This window comes from Eulemur rufifrons, chromosome 6 (genome assembly GCF_041146395.1).
Source record: "Eulemur rufifrons isolate Redbay chromosome 6, OSU_ERuf_1, whole genome shotgun sequence".
Lineage (NCBI taxonomy): Eukaryota > Metazoa > Chordata > Mammalia > Primates > Lemuridae > Eulemur > Eulemur rufifrons.
In genome coordinates, this window is record NC_090988.1 from 65,091,527 (window position 1) to 65,109,730 (window position 18,204).

The following is an 18,204-nucleotide window of genomic DNA, read 5'->3' on the forward strand; positions in this document are numbered from 1 at the left end:
GCTGGGGGCTGACTGTGGACCTGGCTGATTGGAGTATAAACCTGAAGCTGTTCCTCCATGTAGGGCTGAACTTGTCCTTCCCGAATGATGTGTGAAGTTGGTGGATCTGGGACAGGCCATTTGGGAGGGGAGAAGAACATGATCAGGCTGGAGGGCACCTTTGCCTGACACAGCTCTGGGCCACTCCTGAGTTCCTACTTTGGTTTGGACGTCATGAGCTATTTTGGGGTGTGCCTCTGAGTGTGTACATGTCTACCTGCACCTGTGTGGCTCCCTGAGCATCTAGAAGGGTTCCCACATATCTGTGTAGAGTCTACCTTCATCTTAGCAGCTGTGAGGCCACAGACAGGGGATTGAAACCACCTGACCTCCATTTTCCCTGTCTGTATTATGGAAATCATAGTAACTTCTACAAATAGTCACCTTGGTGGCAAAATGAAACAATGCACATAAGCCTCTTAGCACAGGCTCTGGTGCTCATGGGTGAGGCCACTATTGCCAGATGCCTCATGCAAGTTGCTTAACATCCCTGTGCCTCAGTTTCTTTGTGTGTAAAATGAGGATAATACTAGAACCTAGTGCTGTTATGAGGATTAGAATAATTGATGTTTGTAAAGTACTCAGTACCATGCAATAAATGACAAGATTAGAATACTCATTATCTTTCAGTGTATGGATGTATCTGGGGGAGAATATCTGAGTTTGTGAATGTCTCCGAGTGTGTCTTTCTGCTTGTGTATGTATGTACACATGTGTATGTGTGTGTAAATGTGTTTATATGGCTAGACAGGCCCCTTCTCTCTGGGTGGAGTTTGCTGTTGGCCCAAGTCTGGACTCCCTGAGCCAGCTAGGGCCGGCGCCGGGGATGGAATTTCCATTAAGAATTAAGCAGGACACCACTGGGAAGCCAGGCAGGCAGATGGGAGGGGGCTGAGGGGAACGGAAGCTTCAACCCTGAGCTCCTTGGGCAGCCTCAGTCCTGAACTGCCTTGGAGAAGGCCTCTGCCAGCTTTGTCTTGAGTCACGGGCCTTCCCAGGGCCATGGCCCAGAAGGATGGGCAGGGAGAGAGAAGCTGCTCACAGGGGCCTCTGTGAGGAGACCTGGAGTTGCTGCAGCCAAGAGTGGAGCCATGAGGCGGCCCCTCGGGAATGGAGCGGCAGCCAGCGAGGGTCCAGGCGGCTGGGGCTTATGGGGAGTCCAGGAGTCCAGGAGGCTGTGCTGTGCTGTATGTATCTGGGAAGGTGGATGTGTGTGTGTGTGTGTGTGTGTGTGTGTGTGTGTGCTGGGGAATGCAGGGTGGGAGGCATTCATGCCAAATGACTCAAGGGAATGTCTAGCAAACCAAGTCTGTTCCTCTCTTGCCCTGAAACCCAGGCACAGAGTTTGGAAATAAAACACCTCTGAGGTTTTTTTGTTAACATTGATGCTGCTTATGATCTAAGCTTCATTCCATTTCTAGCATATTAAAAAATATGTTAGTTTTCCAGGTACTTTTACATCCCTGGCCTCATTTCATACTTCCAACAACCTTATGAGCTAGACAGAGATTATTATGACTCCCATTGTGTATACGGGAAAACCAAAGCTCAGAGAGGTTAAGCGATTTGTCCAAGAACACACAGCTAGAAATTAGTAGAGGCAGGATGCAAAGCCAGGTCTTTTTGAGGACAAAGTCCAGGCAATTTTTATATCACCTGACCTACCAGAAACAGACTCAGAGAGAAGATTCTGCAAACTCTGCCCATTTGAGGAAGGCTGTGGCTCCTGTGTTAATGCTCAGCCAGGTGGCTGGCTGGAAGCACCAAGCCCTGTCCTCAGGCTCCAAGACAGACCTTTCGAAACAGGAACTGAAGCCCCTCTCAAGGAACTGGGAAGTAGAATCAGCCTGTTCCAGATGGATGGAGGCTGGAGTCAAAGCTAGCTTGTCTGAGGGGAATGACTTGGCCACCTACAGAGCTCTGCACCCCCAGAGAGTGGAGGCAGGTGAGTTAATGTCAGGGGCTAGGGAGCAATAGTCAGTTTCAGCCAGAGCCTGAAAAAGGGAGTAAGGACTGTTAGGGATTATCAAGGAAGAAGGCAGAGGTGGGACCCTGGAGTGGTCATTTTGTCATGGAGATGCAGTTGATCTCTCTCTCTCTCTCTCTCTGCCCCTAAACACATATTGTGAGCAAATTGACATAGTTTGCACTTGAGAGATTTAAGTTAGATGCCAGGGAGAACTTTCTGCTAATGAGAGGGTTCAAGCTTTGGAACAGGGCCCAAGGAAAGCCAGAGGCTGCTTTTCCTGGTGAGCCCCAAGAATAGGTTGAGGTCCCCCAAGCTCTGGGGAATTCGTGGCAGGGTGGAGGGAGTCGTATGAAACGACCTGGAAGCTTCCCTCCAGTTCAAGAATGCGACATTCCTGAGCCTTTGGGTAGGAATCAGCCTCCTTCTCTAGACTTAGCCATTTGACAGAGTGCGGGGAGGGGGTGTCCGTTGTGCCCAAGTTAGGAGTCTCTGCAACAACCCCCAACCGTTTTTGGCAGGTCCCGGATGTGGAAGGTGACTTATACGTGGGTGACATAGATTCCAAAGGGAAGCACCTGTGGTGAATAAACCAAGTCGCATTCCAGGCATTTGGGGGCTGCTCAAAGTTAGGCGGCTCCTTCCTCAGAGCATGTGAACTGCACCCAAATCCCTCCTTGTTTTGTTTCAGCTCCAAGCGAAAGGATCCCGGCACGTTCCCTTCCCCTCTCCAGATGTTGGCATTCGGGCACATGTGGGCGCCCCCGCCCCTCTGCATATGCCGGGTGATCACCCGGCGTGACTCCCGCCGGCTGAGGGAGAGCCGGGTCTCTAATTAGGCCTGACCGCGTCCCCGTTCCAGCGCTCCGCGGATGAGGGAGCGCACGGTGTTTCCACCGCCAAGGCCACCGAAATAGCCCTCGCGGCCCAGCCGAGACTCGCAGGCAGCAGTGCCTGACGCGGGACAGAGGCTTGGCAGGGAGCGCGCTGTGGTGGCAGGTCCTTGGGAGTCTGCAGCCGCCTGGGAGAGGGCGGGCGGGGGCAGAGCGGGGCGGGGGCGGGGGGCAGCGGGCGGCCCCTCGGGCTGGGCCGGCCCAGCGGCCACTTTGCGCGAGGCCTCGGGAGCTCCAGCTGCGCCCTGCCACCGCTGGCCGCTCGCACGCACCGGCTCTCTCGCACGCTCCGAGTAAGTAGACAGCTCCCCTGGCGGGATCTGGGGACAAGAGCTGAATCTGCCAGCCTAGTTGGGGACGGAGCCTACTTCGATAGTGGGTGTAAGTATGTCAGTACGAGTGCTTGTGCGCGGAGGGCGCATGCCAGTGGAAGGGATGTCAGCATGTGGGCTTTTCTAGCACGTGCCCCAGGGTGTGAGTGTGGGTGAATGAGTGTATCAGTGTGCCCACAGGTGGCTGTGTGTCTGTGTGACAGCTGCCTCCCAGGGTGGACCGTGTCTGTACCTGTGGAAGATCATGTGTATGTGGCAGGAATGCCTCCCCGTGGGCTGAGCTGGTCCCTATGTGGATAGATGGATGTGTGTGAGAGTGAGCCAGTGAACTCAGAAGCTGGGGCATGAGGAGTGTTATCTGAACTCAGACTTTCTAGGGTGACCTGACTTGTCCCCGGCTGAGGTGTCTTCTCTGTGGGTCATGCAGCTTTGGTTTCTCAAGGCTTTGTGCAGGACAGGCACTTAGAGCTCTCACCCAGCGGTAGAGTGAATGAGGCTCTGGCTGGCCCCACCTGGCTGGGCTAGGGCAGAGGGACAGCTCAGGGGACCCCACCCTCATGCCAGGAGAAGAGGCAGGAGGACAAGGGGATGATGAGCCGACCACAGCCATGCCCACCCACAGACACAGCGCACCCACACCCACATGCTCACACACACACACATACACACATTCCTGCTCACACACGCCAATCTCGCACACACTTCCTCTCAGGACATCCTGGCAAACACACACGCAACTTCAGCATGTACACCCATGGACAAGAACATGTATGTAACATGCACCCATATTGTCAAATGCATGTGCTCAAACATACACCCCTGGCTTGGCCCCACCCTCATCCTCTAGGCCTCCTTTTTAGCTCCCTTTAGCCTACATGTGGTACCTCTAACAATGGGTCCAAGAAACTGGACTCAGCAGGGAATATCTTAAGTCAGGGACTTTGGCTGGGAGCGGTCAGGGCACATGGTGATATGGTGCCTTGGAGGTGTCCCATTTAATCTGAAACTGAGGCTGCCCATGGAGCTCAGCCAGAGAGCACCCTTGGATCTCAAGGTTTGAGACTTAAAAGCAGCATTTGCCCTTTTAGAGGTGAAAAGGCCAGTCTTGAAAGGCAAATGGGGTCAGCCTGGGGTCCGAGGTGGAGCTCAGCACCTGTAACTTGCTCCAGACGTAATCTGGATTCCCCTTGCTGCAGAAAAGCAGTGAACCTTCTGGGATAGGGAAGGGACAACTACTTGACCGGGAGGACAGGGAGTTGAGCTGCATTGATTTCTTCTCTTTGGTTTCAGTCTACCCTATTTTGAATCTCTCATCTACTTGCTGGTGGAGGGATAGCCTTTGCCCCTTTCTTCCAGCGGTGATTTCTTTCTTCTTCTCCATGACCTCCTTCCTCTAGGGACCACTGGGGACACCCTAAACAGTGATTGGAAGAGCAGGTGCCTCAAAATGTCGGCTGGTAATCATTATTATTATTATTATTATTATTAGCATCTAGACCTGCCCCTCTGGCTGTTCTCCTCTGGACAGGCTTCGGCGAGGTGCTAAGACTGAATGTGCTCCTTCAGCTGGAAAGTTATTAATGGAAAGATGGTACTGACTTTCTCCTTTCTTAGTGTTTATGGTTTGGCCTAAGGGGTGCCTAAGTTCTCACCCCCTAACTTCTCTAATATACAGGGGAGGAAGTCAAGTTCAACCATTTTCTGAGGGAGGTGTTAGGATATTTCTTCTCTTTGGCCTAGTCCTATACCTGACCCTTACGGTAGTTAAATAAAGGCAGGTTGTGGTCAGTCCAGAAGATTTCCTATGAAGTGAAGGTGATAGAGGAAGGAATTATTTTCCTATTGTCTTTCTCTTCTCACTCTGGCTGCTAGGAAGCTCTTAGTCCATCATATTGCTCCATTCTATTAAGTCTATTAATGGTAACTACGTTAGTTGAAACTGTAGCTTTGAATTTTAATTTCTGCTTTAACAACTTTGTAGAATATATATCTTTAACTGTAAACTACCACATCCTTTGTAGAAGGAGATTAGAATAAATAAATGAACAGTCAGCAGTTAATCACTCTGTTGGTCTTTGATGATGGGAACCACATTGCGTGGATTTTTCTGAGACATCCTCAATTTCAAATATTTCATCTGGTTTTCAAACTGTATGTCTCAATTTTGGCTTCTGTATTTTTGGACTCTAAATTGTGACCATGTCTTGGGATTTTTCTTCCTAGTGACTTTGGGAGATAATACCCATCTCTGTGTTGGCTCAGACAATGGGGATTGTTGAGAATGAATTGGGCCATTGATAAATACTCCCTGCTCTAAGTGCGCTTCAGCTGCCAGCTCCTCCCTGTCTCAAAAGCTCAAGTGTCTGGGTGCCTGAAGGAGTTTGACCCTTGCCCTAGGCCTGGCCCTGGAACCATGGCCACCCCTTCCTCATGTGACCCCTGCCTAGCCCACGGCTCTGCTGGGAGGTCTGTGTCTCTTGGATTTGAGCCCTGACTTCCCCAGCATGGACCACAACATCTCTGGTCAGGAATGGCTCTCGTGGAATTGGAGCTTGGGGTGAGGAGCTGGGACTTAGGAGTGTAGGGGGGCACATGAGGGGCTTTCCTGCCCCCTTTCCTGAGTATGGGAGGCCATAAGCCAATGCTCAGCCCTTTTTCTTTCCCTATAATGTGTCTCTAGTCTGCTAAGTGGTCAGGGAGTCATTTGTAACCTCTCACCTGCAGAGATGCACCTCATCTAATTGCAGAGCAGGGCTCTAGCCACATTGCGAAGTTGGTGAAACTTGTAATTCACTCCAGGACTGATTTTACCCTGCCCAAGGCCATTAATATTTGGAAAAAGGATCACTGGAGGGCAGTGCTTAGCACCAAAGAATGATTAGAACAAGTCTGATGGTGGGCTTTTAGGCATTGTTTTGGGGTCCTGCTCCTTGGTATGTGTTAAATCAACGCACACTGATAGCTGTTACCCACATTCCAGACTAATTCTCCCAGAAGCACTTTATCACAAAGTGGGAAAGAGGAAATCCCCCGTGGCCCGGTACTGGCTAATGTGCTAGTGGCTTGATATGGGCAAGAGGTTTGTTTCTTCCCGGATAAATGTCTTCTCAAAAAGGCAGGACTAAGTTTTCGTACTATTTAGACTCCGGTTGTTCTCTGGACATTAAACTCAACCAACTGAAAACAGGCTTACAATCCTTAGGAGAGCTTCGTGTGGGCTGGATCGAACTTCTGTGTGGGCAGGGTGGCTCATGGCTACTCATATTTATTTAGTATCTACTAAAGGCTAGCCTCTGTTTTAGCCTCTTCGCATCTTTTGTTTAATGAAACCTCTATAACAACCCTATGAAATAGGTTCTACTATTTTTAAAATAAGGAAACTGAAGCTCCCCAAGATTAAGTGACTATCCCAAGGTCAGAGCTAGCAATGATTTCTTCCCGGGTCTGTCTGGCTCTGGAGTGTATAGTGAATGTCCACTGACCACTCAGGGACACTTGTGAACTCCCTTATTTGAAGGGCCTTGAAAGCAGGAAAACCACCCCTTTGGACAAACTGGGGAAGGGGTTAAGGGGTAGGCAGTGCTGGACTTCTGTGCTTCACTTCTCCCCTGGAGCAATCTCCGTCCTGGGAACCAAGCCTCCACCCAGACTCTGCAATCCAACGGCCAGCCCAGCCTCCCCTCCCCCAGCTCCAGGGTCCCCTCAGTGCCAAGCTCTGGAGGAGTCCTGGAACCTTTGAGGACGTCTCTGGGCAGAACAGATCCTGTTTGGTGTGATGCAGCGTCTGTAGGCGTCAGCAACTTGGCTGGGTACTTGTGTATAGTGTTCACTTTCTGCTGGAGAAAGGGAGGTTTTTTCTTACAAACCAAATATCCTGGGTTTGGCAACCATGTGAAATGTGGCCTGTGGTGGGAGGGTGTGAGCTGCATTGTGGGCCTGTGTGTGGTGCTAGTTTGAAAGACACTGTTGAGGGACAGAACAATTGACTCAGGCCCTGTCACTTCTGCTGGAAGGTCAGAGGCAGGCGGTACCTAATGGCGATGTGCAGAGAAGAGAGCACCGGCTTTGCAGCCAGACAGATCTGCCTCAGTTTCCTCATCTGTAAAATGGGGTTCTTCATAAGGCAATGATGATGCTAGAACTAGAAAATTTATTTTAAGTGCAGTGTCTGGCATGGAATTAGCAAACCATAAAAGACAATCTCCTTCCTTCCTGTGCCACACACCTGTGAAAGAACACTGGACTGAATGTCACGAGATAGGGATTCCAGCTCTGGTTTATCCTTGGGCACGCTGTGTTATCTTGGGTTTTTCACTTACCCTCTCTGGGCTTCTCTTTCCCTGTGCATAAAATGAGGAAAGAACTTGTCTCTCTCACTCCTCTGCATTTTTTGAGGATAGTGAAAGAGACCCAAGTCAGGGGTTCTCTTGGAAGATCCAAAAAGTTCAGTCAATACTGACCATTTATTCATTCCTCAATATTTAATTGAGATCCTTTGCTGTTCCAGGGCCTGTGTAAGGCCCTGGGGACAAAGGTAAGTAAGGGATATCCCAGTCCTCAAGCAGCAGTCAGACCATGTGGCAAGATAGACTTGTAAACAAAGCCCTGTCTGTGGGGCACAATCAAAGCAGATACTGGAGGTGTATCAGCGAGGAAATGTCATCTCCAACTGGGGCAATCAGAGAGGCCTTCCCAGAAGTGCAAGTACACGTACACGATCTAGGTCTTGAAAGGTAACAGGAAGTTGCCAGGAAGACAGGAGGACATTCTAGGCTGAGACCAGCATGTGCTAAGGCACAGAAGCGTGGCCTCATGTGGTAAGCTTGGGGGACTTTAAGCAGTTAGCATGATTGGAGCCTGTGGTATGAGTGGTCAGTAGTGACAGGGAGAGATGCAAGACATTGCACAGAGCTATATGGGTGTCATAGGATTGCTGTACTGTGGTGTTTGGATTTTTATCATATTTATGGGCAAGCACTGAGGTATTTTAAACAGGGGAGGGTCATGGTTGGATATGGGCTCACTCATTCATTCATTCAACAAACATTTATTGAGTGCTTATAATTTTTATATCACTTTTAATTTTGATATCAAATGAAATTTAATGAAAATTTGCAAGACTGGTATAAGAAATCCTTCTTTATCCATATCCCTCAATTGTTTGCATGATCTTCTTTATCATTCTCATTCCCTCTCTCTCCAATAATATAAAAAATGTTGTTTTTATTATTTATGTGTGTTTTTATTGTTTATAATTTGTTTCATTGTTTGTATATTATACTATATTTACTGTTTTATTATATATAAGCATACATATAAAAAGTTTATATTTTTGATGAGTTTAAGCATAAATTGGAGACATGATGCCTCTTTATCCACTAAATACTTCACTGTGCATTTCCTTAGAGACAGGGTGTTCTCTCACCTCAGTATAATTCAGTCCCAATAATGTCCTCATGATTCTTCCACCTCTCTCACCCTATTCAGGATCCAATCCACCTATTGCATTCAGTTCTCGTGTCTCTTTAGTCTCCTTTATTTAATCCAGAACAATTCTTCTGCTTTATCTTTTTTGAATAGTACAGACCAGTTATTATGTCAAATAGCCCTCAATTTGGGTGTGTCTGATGGTTCTGCATGATTAGATTCAATCTATGCATTTGGGGAAGCAATGCCAGTTAAGTGAGGTTATGTCTTCTCTAGTCTTTATATCAGTGAGCACGTGATGTTGGATCCTCCCAGTGCTGGTGATGGAAGCTTTCATCACTTGTTTAAGGTAATGTCTACCAGTTTCTCCACTGTGAAATTACTATTTTCCCCTTTGTAATTAGTAAGTAATTTGTGGAGAGATACTTTGAGACTATGAATATATCCTGTTCCTCACCAAACTTACACCCACTAATTTTATCATCATTGATAATTTTGAACTCATCATTTTTTCTATATTTATTAGTTGGTATCCTACGGTGAGAAAGAGCTTTCCCTTCTGTCTCTCTCTCTTCTTTCCTATAACTAGAGACTCATGGATTCTCTTTTTATGAAAAAAAATTTAAAATTTTAATTATTATGGGTACATAATAGTTTTATATATTTATAGGGTATATGTGATGTTTTGATACAGGCGTACAAGGTGTGATAATTAAATTAGGGTAATTGGAGTATCCATCACCTCAAGCATTTATCATTTCCTTGTGCTGGGAACATTCCAATTCCACTCTTTAGTTATTTTAAAGTATATCCTAACTTATTGTCGATTATAGTCACTGCGCTGTGTTATCAAATATTGTTCATTTTATTTAATTATCTAACAATTTTTTTGTACTCATTAACTATCTCTCCTTTATTCCCCACTCCCTGCTACCCTTCCCAGCTTCTGGCAACCATCACTTTACTCTCTGTCTCCACAAGATCAATTATTTTAAAATTTAGCTCCCACATATAAGTAAGAACATATGAGATTTGTCTTTCTGTGCTTGGCTTATTTCAGGTAATGTAATGTTTTCCAGTTCCATCCATGTTGTTGCAAATGGCAGGATTTCATTCTTTTTCATGGATGAATAATATTCCATTGGGTGTATGTACCATGATTTCTTTACCCATTCATCCACTGATGGACACTTAACTTGATTCCAAATCTTGGTTATTGTGAATAGTGCTGCAAAAAACATAGGAGTGCAGATACCTTTTGTATATACTAATTTCCTTCTCTTGGATTTATACCTAGCAGTGGGATTGGAGAGTCATATGGTAGTTTTATTTCTAGTTTTTTGAGGAAATTCCATACTGTTCTCCATAGTGGTTGCACTAATTTACATTCCCATCCACAGGGTACAAAGGTGCCCCTTTCTCCACATCCTCGTTAGCATTTGCTATTGCTTCTCTTTTTGATAAAAGTCTTTTTAACTGGGGTGAGATGATTTCTCACTGTAGTTTTGATTTGCATATCTCTACTAACTAATGATGTTGAGCATTTCTGCATATACCTGTTGGCCATTTGTATGTCTTCTTTTTAGAAATGTCTATTCAGATCCTTTGCCCATTTTTTAACCAGATTATTTGATTTTTTCCTATTGAGTTGTTGGAGCTCCTTATATATTATAGTTATGAATACCTTGTCATATGGGTAGTTGGCAAATATTTTCTCCCATTCTGTGGGTTGTCTCTTCACTTTGTTATTTGTTTCCTTTACTGTGCAGGATCTTTTTAGCTTGATGTGGTCCCATTTGTCTAACTTTGCTTTGGTTGCCTGTGCTTTGGCAACCACAAGAAATCATTGCCCAGACCAATGTCCTGGATCATTTCCCCATTGTATTTTCTTTTAGTAGTTTCATGGTCTCAGGTCTTAGATTCAAGTTTTTAAATCCATTTTTATTTAACTTTTATAAGTGGTGAGAGATAAGGGTCTAGTTTCATTCTTCTGCATATGTTTTCCCAGCACAATTTATTGAAGAGATTATTCTTTCCCCAGTGTATATTCTTGGCACCTTTAAATGCACTATAGATGTATGGATTTGTTTCTGTGTTCTGTTCCATTGGTCTGTGTATCTGTTTTTATGCCAGTACCATACTGTTTTGGTTACTAAAGCTCTGTAGTATAATCTGAAGTCAGATAATGTGATTCTTCCAGTTTCTTTTTTTCCTCAGGATGGCTTTCGCTACTTTGGGTCTTTTTGTGATTCCATATACATTTTAGGACTATTTTTTTCTATTTCTGTGAAGAATGTCATTGATATTTTGATGGAGATTGTGTTGAATCTGTAGATTGATTTGGGGTAGAATGGACATTTTAACAATATTGATTCTTCCAATCATGAGCATGGAATGTCTTTCCATTTTTTAATGTGTCTTCTTAAATTTCTTTCATCAATTGTTTATAGTTTTCATTGTAGAGACCTTTCACTTCTTTGGTTAAGTTTATTCCTAAGTATTTTATTTTATTTGTAGCTATTTGTAAATGGGATTACTTTCTTGGTTTCTTTTTCAGATTGTTTGCTGTTGGCATATAGAAATGCTACTGATTTCTGTATGTTGATTTGGCATCCTGCAACTTTACTGAATATGTTTATCAATTCTAAAAGTTTTTTTGTGAGCTCTTTAGGTTTCTCCAGATATAAGATCATTTTGTCCACAAATGAGGATAATTTGACTTCTTCCTTTCCAGTTTGGATGCCCTATATTTCTTTCTCTTGTCTGATTGCTCTAGCTAGAACTTGCAGTACTATGTTGAATAATAGTGGTAAAACTGGGCATCCTTGTCTTCTTCCAGATCTTAAAGGAGAGGCTTTCAGATAGTCCCCATTCAGTGTGCTACTAGCTGTGAGTCTGTCATATATGGCTTTTACCATGTTGAAGTAAGTTCCTTCTATACCCAATTTTTTGAGAGTTTTTATCATGAAAGGATGTTGAATTTTATCAAATGTTTTTTCAGCATTAACTGAAATGATCATATGGTTTTTGTCCTTTGTTCTATTGATACGATGTATCACATTGATTTGTGTATGTTTGTTTTAATAAATTACTATCTTTATTTTATTTTGGTGTTCACATTGTCCCAGATTTTATCACTGGGAGCCTCTGCAAACAGGTTTTGGTTTCTTTTTGACTTGTCTCCCTGATTCTCTGAGAACTTCCTTACTATCTACTCTAGCAAGAAATTACAGGCTCATTTTGCTTTTCTTGCTCCATCTCTGGAATTAGCCATTTGTCCAGGAGCCCTGTATACTTTTAGTGGAGAATGGTATTTGGAAACCAAGATCTGGCGGCAACATGTGCTCCTTGTTATTGCTGTGTCGTCACTTCTGTGCTCTCTTAGCAAACAGAGCTAGGTCATATATGTATATTTATTTTTATTATGAACAAATACAATAAATTGTTACATGTTATTAGAAGAAAAAAAATCCCAAGTGATTGAGATAGAGAGTAATGGGGTAGGAGTACTTTAGATTGGGTGGTTAGAGAAGACCTCTTTCAGGAGGTGATATTTGGAAAGACCTATAGAACGAGGTGGATGGAATTGGAAATAGGGAATCTGGAGACTGTTGTAATTATCTAGGCAGTAATTACAAGGGACTGAACTAAGTCTGGTTGGAGAGGAGGTAGACTCTATAGGACACAGTGACTGATGAATGCAGAAAGTGAGGGAGATGAAGGAGTTGAGGGGACTCCCAGGTTGATCTCAAAGGCCTGTCAAACTCCGGATGTTCAAAATGGAATTTCTGGTGTTCTTCCTCTAAACTACCCTACTCATACCTGTTCCTCTTCAGGTATTTCAGATCTCATCAGATGGCTCCTTCATCTATGCAGCTGCACAAGTCAGAGAGACATAGGAATAACCCCCAACACCTCTCTCCCTCAGAGCCCGTATCCAATCTATTCCCACATCTTGTTGCTATTGGCTTGCAAATATCTCTCAAATCCATCACTCTTTCTCTCCATCTCCTCCAGCATCACCCTAGTTCAAGGTACCCTTTGCACCTTTCTGGAGTACCACAGGAGCCCCCTCAGTGGTCCACCTACATCCATGCTGGCTCCTCTCCAACCTGTTCTCCACACAGTAGCCAGAATTCATTTTAAAACAGAATTCTGATCATTTCATTTCTCTCCTTAAAAATATGTTAGTTGCTTCCTATTGATCTTAAGATAAAGACCAAATTCTTTAATAAGTCCTGCAAGGTCTTGCTTGCCTGGCTCCTGCCACCCTCTCTGACATCTGTCCATTCAGTACCCCCTGTGCTCTCCCTGCCACACTGGCCTCGGCTCAGGCTCAGTCCCTCAGGCTTGTGAGTCGCCCTTCTGCCACAGGTGTTTGCATTCACTGTTCTTCTGCTTAGAATGCTCTATGCTCTTCCTCCTGACTTGACCTACTGATTTCCTGCTTATCTCTCAGTTCTCAGCTCACTGTTACATGCGTGATCTTCATGACTAGGTAAAATCCCATTTTATAAGGCTTTACAACACCATATGCTTCCTTTGAGGCTTTGTCGTAGTTGAATTTTACATTTATTTATGTAATAATTCGTGCTTATCTTCTGTATTTGATGATGAACTCTGTGAGGGCCAGGACCATGTCTGGTTTTGCTCATTGCTTTATCCAAGCAGATACCACGTTACTGACACAGACCACAAATATATGTGTGTGAATAAATGAATGAATGAAGTTTCATCAGCTGAGGAACCAGATAGATGATGGTTCACTCAGTGGAATAAAATTCTAAGAGAGGAGTAGATTTGAGGAGGAAGATGATGAGTCATTTTGGGTCATATTGCATTTGAGGTGCCTGTGAGCCACATGTCTGCCCCCAAAGACCTTATCATCTTCTGGCAAACAAATTAGGCTGTCATCTGGGAGCTTTGTAGGGGCTGGTGTTAGGTGACAGCCAATTCCTGGGTGATTCTAAGGAGCTCCCTGGAGGAGGTGGATAAGCATCCCTGTGCTATGGCTTCTCCATCTACCCTTGACTCTGGTTTGTAGAGGATACGGGAGATAGGGGGTCTTCAGGTGGTTCCGACTTGGCTCCTTGGCTGCTTATGTGAAAGATCTTTATAAACCCTATGAAGGTTCCTTGGAGAGTTACTTGCATGATTCACATTGGTCAGCAGCTTTCAAGCTCCTTCCCACCCTGGGACTATACAAGACATAGGCCTAAAAGAGAACACAGAGAGCATGTCTTACAGATATGGCCCAGTGAACCATCCTTGCAAAGTGTCATCGGCACTAGGACAGACCAGCCCATTCTATCCCTCTGGCTCACTCACTCTTGCATTCCTCACTCACTCATTCAACTTTCTATTTCATATCTATTCAGTTACTTGCCCCCCCCCCCGCAACCTGCCCATCTGTCACCCGCCTATCCATCTACAAATAAGAATTTACACTGGATTTATAGCAGGACTCAAGGCTGATGAGTCTCCCTCATTCTCTCTCTTTCATCCGTATTTCCTGCGGTCCTCACAGCTCAGAATCCCAGGTAAGGAGACCATCAGGGGTGGGGGAGATGTCACTGTGCTGGTCGAGTGCTGGGCCATATGTGATTGCAGGATGTTAGCAGGAAGAGTAGGGGACCAGAAGCGGCTACACTGATTACTCCTCCTGTCTCATTCCCTGCTTTTCTGGCTTCCCCTCTTGCAGTGGTGATGAAGGAATTAGGATCTTCGATCAGACAGATGTCAGGTGGACGCTGGGCTCTGCAGAGGTGCTAGGGGCTCAGGCCCAAAGGGGAAAAAGAAACACAGCTCCCTATGAGCCCTACTGTGGAAAAGAGGATGCCTTTGTTTTCTTCTTCATTTTTGACTATGATTGCACTTTAACCCTGTGGAATTTGCAGAGAGGCTGGGGCGGGGGGGAGGGTGGGAGAGCAGGATTTTAAAATGTGGCATTTAGAAACCAGGCAGTGGACTAATCCTGGCCCTGCCCCTCCAGAAGCTGCTCTTTCAGTTCTTTGAGGGTTGTCATTTACAAAGAGCTCTCCAGAATGCGTGCTGTCCATCTGCTGTGGCAGCAGACGGGGCTGGAACTGAGCAGACATAGGACAATGGCAGCCACATCAGATGAGAGCATCTTGGAAAAATGCCCAAAGGTGCCAATTGTCTAAGTTACAGACTCATTCACTAATTCTCTCACCCACTTATTCACTCAACAAGTATCTACTTAGCACCTAATATGTGTTATATATTGTTCTTGGTACTGGAGATACAGTGGGCAAAACACAAATTTCATGCCCTTGTATGATTTGCCTTTTGTTTTGTAAAGAAAGACAGTAAACAGGGTAATATAAAGTATACAAAATGGTGAATGCTATGGAGGAAAAGAGAGTAGTAAGGGAGTTCTAGGGGATTGGGAGGGGGTTTGTACATTATACAGTGTCAGGAGGTTCTCTCTGGTAAGCAGACATTTAGGCAGAAGCCAGGAGGAAGGGAAAGGCAAGCAGTGTGAACAATTGGGGAGGAGGAGTCAAATAACGAGAAAAGCAAGGGCAAAGGCCCTGAGGCATGTTTGCAAAAGAGGGTGAAGGTCCATGGGGCTGGAGTGGAGTGAGAGATGGGGAGAATCGAAGGAGCTGAGTCTGTGTAGTCATGGGACCAGGTTACAAAGGCTCTTGCAGATTATTTGAAGAATTTTGGCTTTTAGTCTGAATGGTGTGGGTAGACATTGGAAGGTTTTGAGCAGATAAATGATATGCTGTAGCTGCTATGAAAATAATAGACCCTTAGGGAGGGGAGAAAGATGAGTTAGGAGCCTACCGTAAGAGTTCAGGTGAGAGATGATGGCAGCTGGGACCAGGGTCCACTTATTCATCCATTCATTCATTTATCCATCCATTTTGTTTTTCTATTCTACAAATGTTGATGTCACTGCCTAGGTATGAGGCCCTTCTCACTATCCATCCACTCCTGTCCTCCTGTGATCTGTCTAGCTATCTTTATTGCTTTTTTTTTTTTTTGTTTGTTTGTTTTTCAGCTCATTAAGGGGGTACAAAAGATCAGGCTATATACATTGCCCATGCCTCCCCATCCCCCCGAGTCTGAGCTTTAGTTATGTCCATTTCCTAGACAGTGCACATCACTCTCATCATATAGGTGTGCACTCCTCCCCTCCCCCCACCCCATCCCTCCCAGAGAGAACTTCAAACGTGTCCATTCCCCAGGCAGTGCGCATCGCACTCATCAAGTAGGTATACACCCATCCCTTCCACCCAGCCCCGACCTCTGTCCAATACCCAATTGGTGTGAATCCCAAATGTGCACTCAGGGAAACCAGTTTGCTGGTGAGTACATGTGGTGCTTGTTTTTCCATTCTTGGGATATTTCACTTAATGGAATGGGTTCCAGCTCACTCCAGGAGAACCAAAGAGATGCCATATCGCCATCATTTCTAATAGCTGAGTAATATTCCATGGTATACATATACCACATTTTGCTAATCCATTCATGAATCGATGGGCATTTGGGTTGTTTCCACATCTTTGCGATTGTGAATTGTGCTGCTATAAACATTTGGGTGCAGGTGTCTTTTTTATAGAATGACTTTTGTTCTTCTGGGTAGATGCCCAGTAATGGGATTGCTGGATCGAATGGTAGGTCTACTTGAATCTGTTTAAGGTATCTCCACATTGCTTTCAACGAGCCTTTACCTGCTACCCATAGAGCACTGTGACAGATGCTGTCTGATATGGGCATATTCTTGTGTAACTTTGGTGCTTGCAGGGAGACACGATGTGCCCATGGGAGATCACCAGTCAGTAATGAAACTGAGCAGGCCCTGGCCAGCGCAAGATGAATGGTGTCAACACTTGAATGGTGTCAACACTTGAGTATCTTAGGAGCCCTGTGGGCTGGAGATCAGAGTAAGTTACGTGGAGGCCATATTTAATTAAGCTGAATGTTGGCAGGTGGGGAGGGCAATTCAGTCCTGCAGAATAACAGGACACTTGCCCCGAAGCTTTGACATAAGGGACATGTCAGGGAGTACTGGGTGGTAAAGCTAAAAATGGGTGGGTTGGGCTGGAAACAGGATCCGGAGAGTAATGAGCGCCAGGCTAAGGAGTTGGGATCTGAGTTGAAAGACTCTGGGGAGACAAGTTTTCAAGGAGCTGTGTTTTAAGCTGTGTTTTAACATCAGAATGAGGAAGGATAGGCTGAAGGCTAAGAGGCCAGCGAGAAGCCTGTCACCTTGTGTGAGCCTGATGGTCAGCAGGAGCCCTGAGTTGGGGGCACCATGGGGGCGGCTCCCAGGTGCACAGAAGGCAGAGGTGCTGTGGTGTGGGGTGCTAATGGCTAACACAGCAGCAGGGGATGGGAGTGGCAGTCACTGGGACAAACCCTACATATTTCCTGTAACTCGAAGCCACCTTTGTGCAAAGAACACAGAGCAGCCAGGGTCCTGGGCAGAGCAAGCTGGAGAAAAGGGTTTGAGTCTGGCCTCTGGCCATGAATGACTCTTTTGGAAGCTTCTGGGTAGGAGGGTCACTGGATTGTAGGAACATTAGATTCCGAGCAGAAGCTCATCTAATCCAGCTTTCTACTCTTATAGATGAGAAATTGGAGGCCCAGAGAGGGAGCATAAATTGTCCAAAGCCGTATAGAGCACTTGTGGCAGAGAAAGGTCAAGCATCTCACTGAACTCATGCTGGAGGAATTTCTATGTTTTATTAAATTATGCATGTACATGTCTCTTTCAATGGAAGAGGAAATTCTAAGAAGAAGAAAATTGTTTTATTCATCTCCTTCTCTGTCACATCTAGCTGGGGCTTGATACAGAGCAGATGCTCTGCCTGACCTCCAGGGCCACACTGTCTCCCCTCTTAAACCAGACCAAGGCAGGATGTTAGGCTGGTCTCAGGGCTGGCCAGGTGTGGGATCAGAAGGAGCTGCCCATGGGTGAGGGTGGAGCCCAGTTCTGGATCTCTTATGGATTCACGTGGCTTGGCCTGTGATCAGTTTCTATCTAAGTCTATGGCTTCACAGCAAGATTTCAGACGGAAATGTCCTTTGATGATCCCTGCATTCAGGATCCTAGTGGGGAGGGCTGAGGCTGGAGATAATTTCTTGAAAAGTTAGAGGGATTTGGGCTGTAGATCTTGTAAGCCCGGGCCCCAGGGTTTGCGTCAGTGCTGGATGGGTAATTGGTTCTTAAGCTCTTGGTCAACACATCCTATTTGTCTTGTGCTGTCCATTGGCACAGGGATTTCCACATGGAGAGGAGTGAGTTATGAGTTATACTTGTGAGCTAACTTGTAAACACAGGAAAATAAGCACCCTCAGTCCACGTCCCTTGGTGAATGTCCTGGGGAAGGCAGTGGCGTTTTTTTTTCAGCTGTGGGGTCATCATGCCCTTCAGGATAGCAATCAGGGGCCAGGTCAGGTTTTGGACAGATTCTTAGTGGGAGGCTGGAAAGAAGTTGAGTTCTATGCTGGGTTCAGCCATAAATTTGCTATGTGACTTGGACACATCATTTGGCCTTTCTGGGCCTTAGTT

General features: G+C 45.6%; 1 protein-coding gene across 1 annotated transcript in view; it reads left to right on the forward strand.

Annotated features, from left to right (window-relative positions):
* The first annotated feature begins 1,130 nt into the window (after nucleotides 1-1,130).
* The window catches only part of INSC (INSC spindle orientation adaptor protein), a 126,988-nt gene continuing 109,914 nt past the window's right edge, over nucleotides 1,131-18,204 (forward strand). The window contains exon 1 of the mRNA XM_069469638.1: nucleotides 1,131-1,226. Coding sequence (XP_069325739.1) covers nucleotides 1,131-1,226 — 96 coding nt within the window. The remainder of the gene's footprint in view (nucleotides 1,227-18,204) is intronic.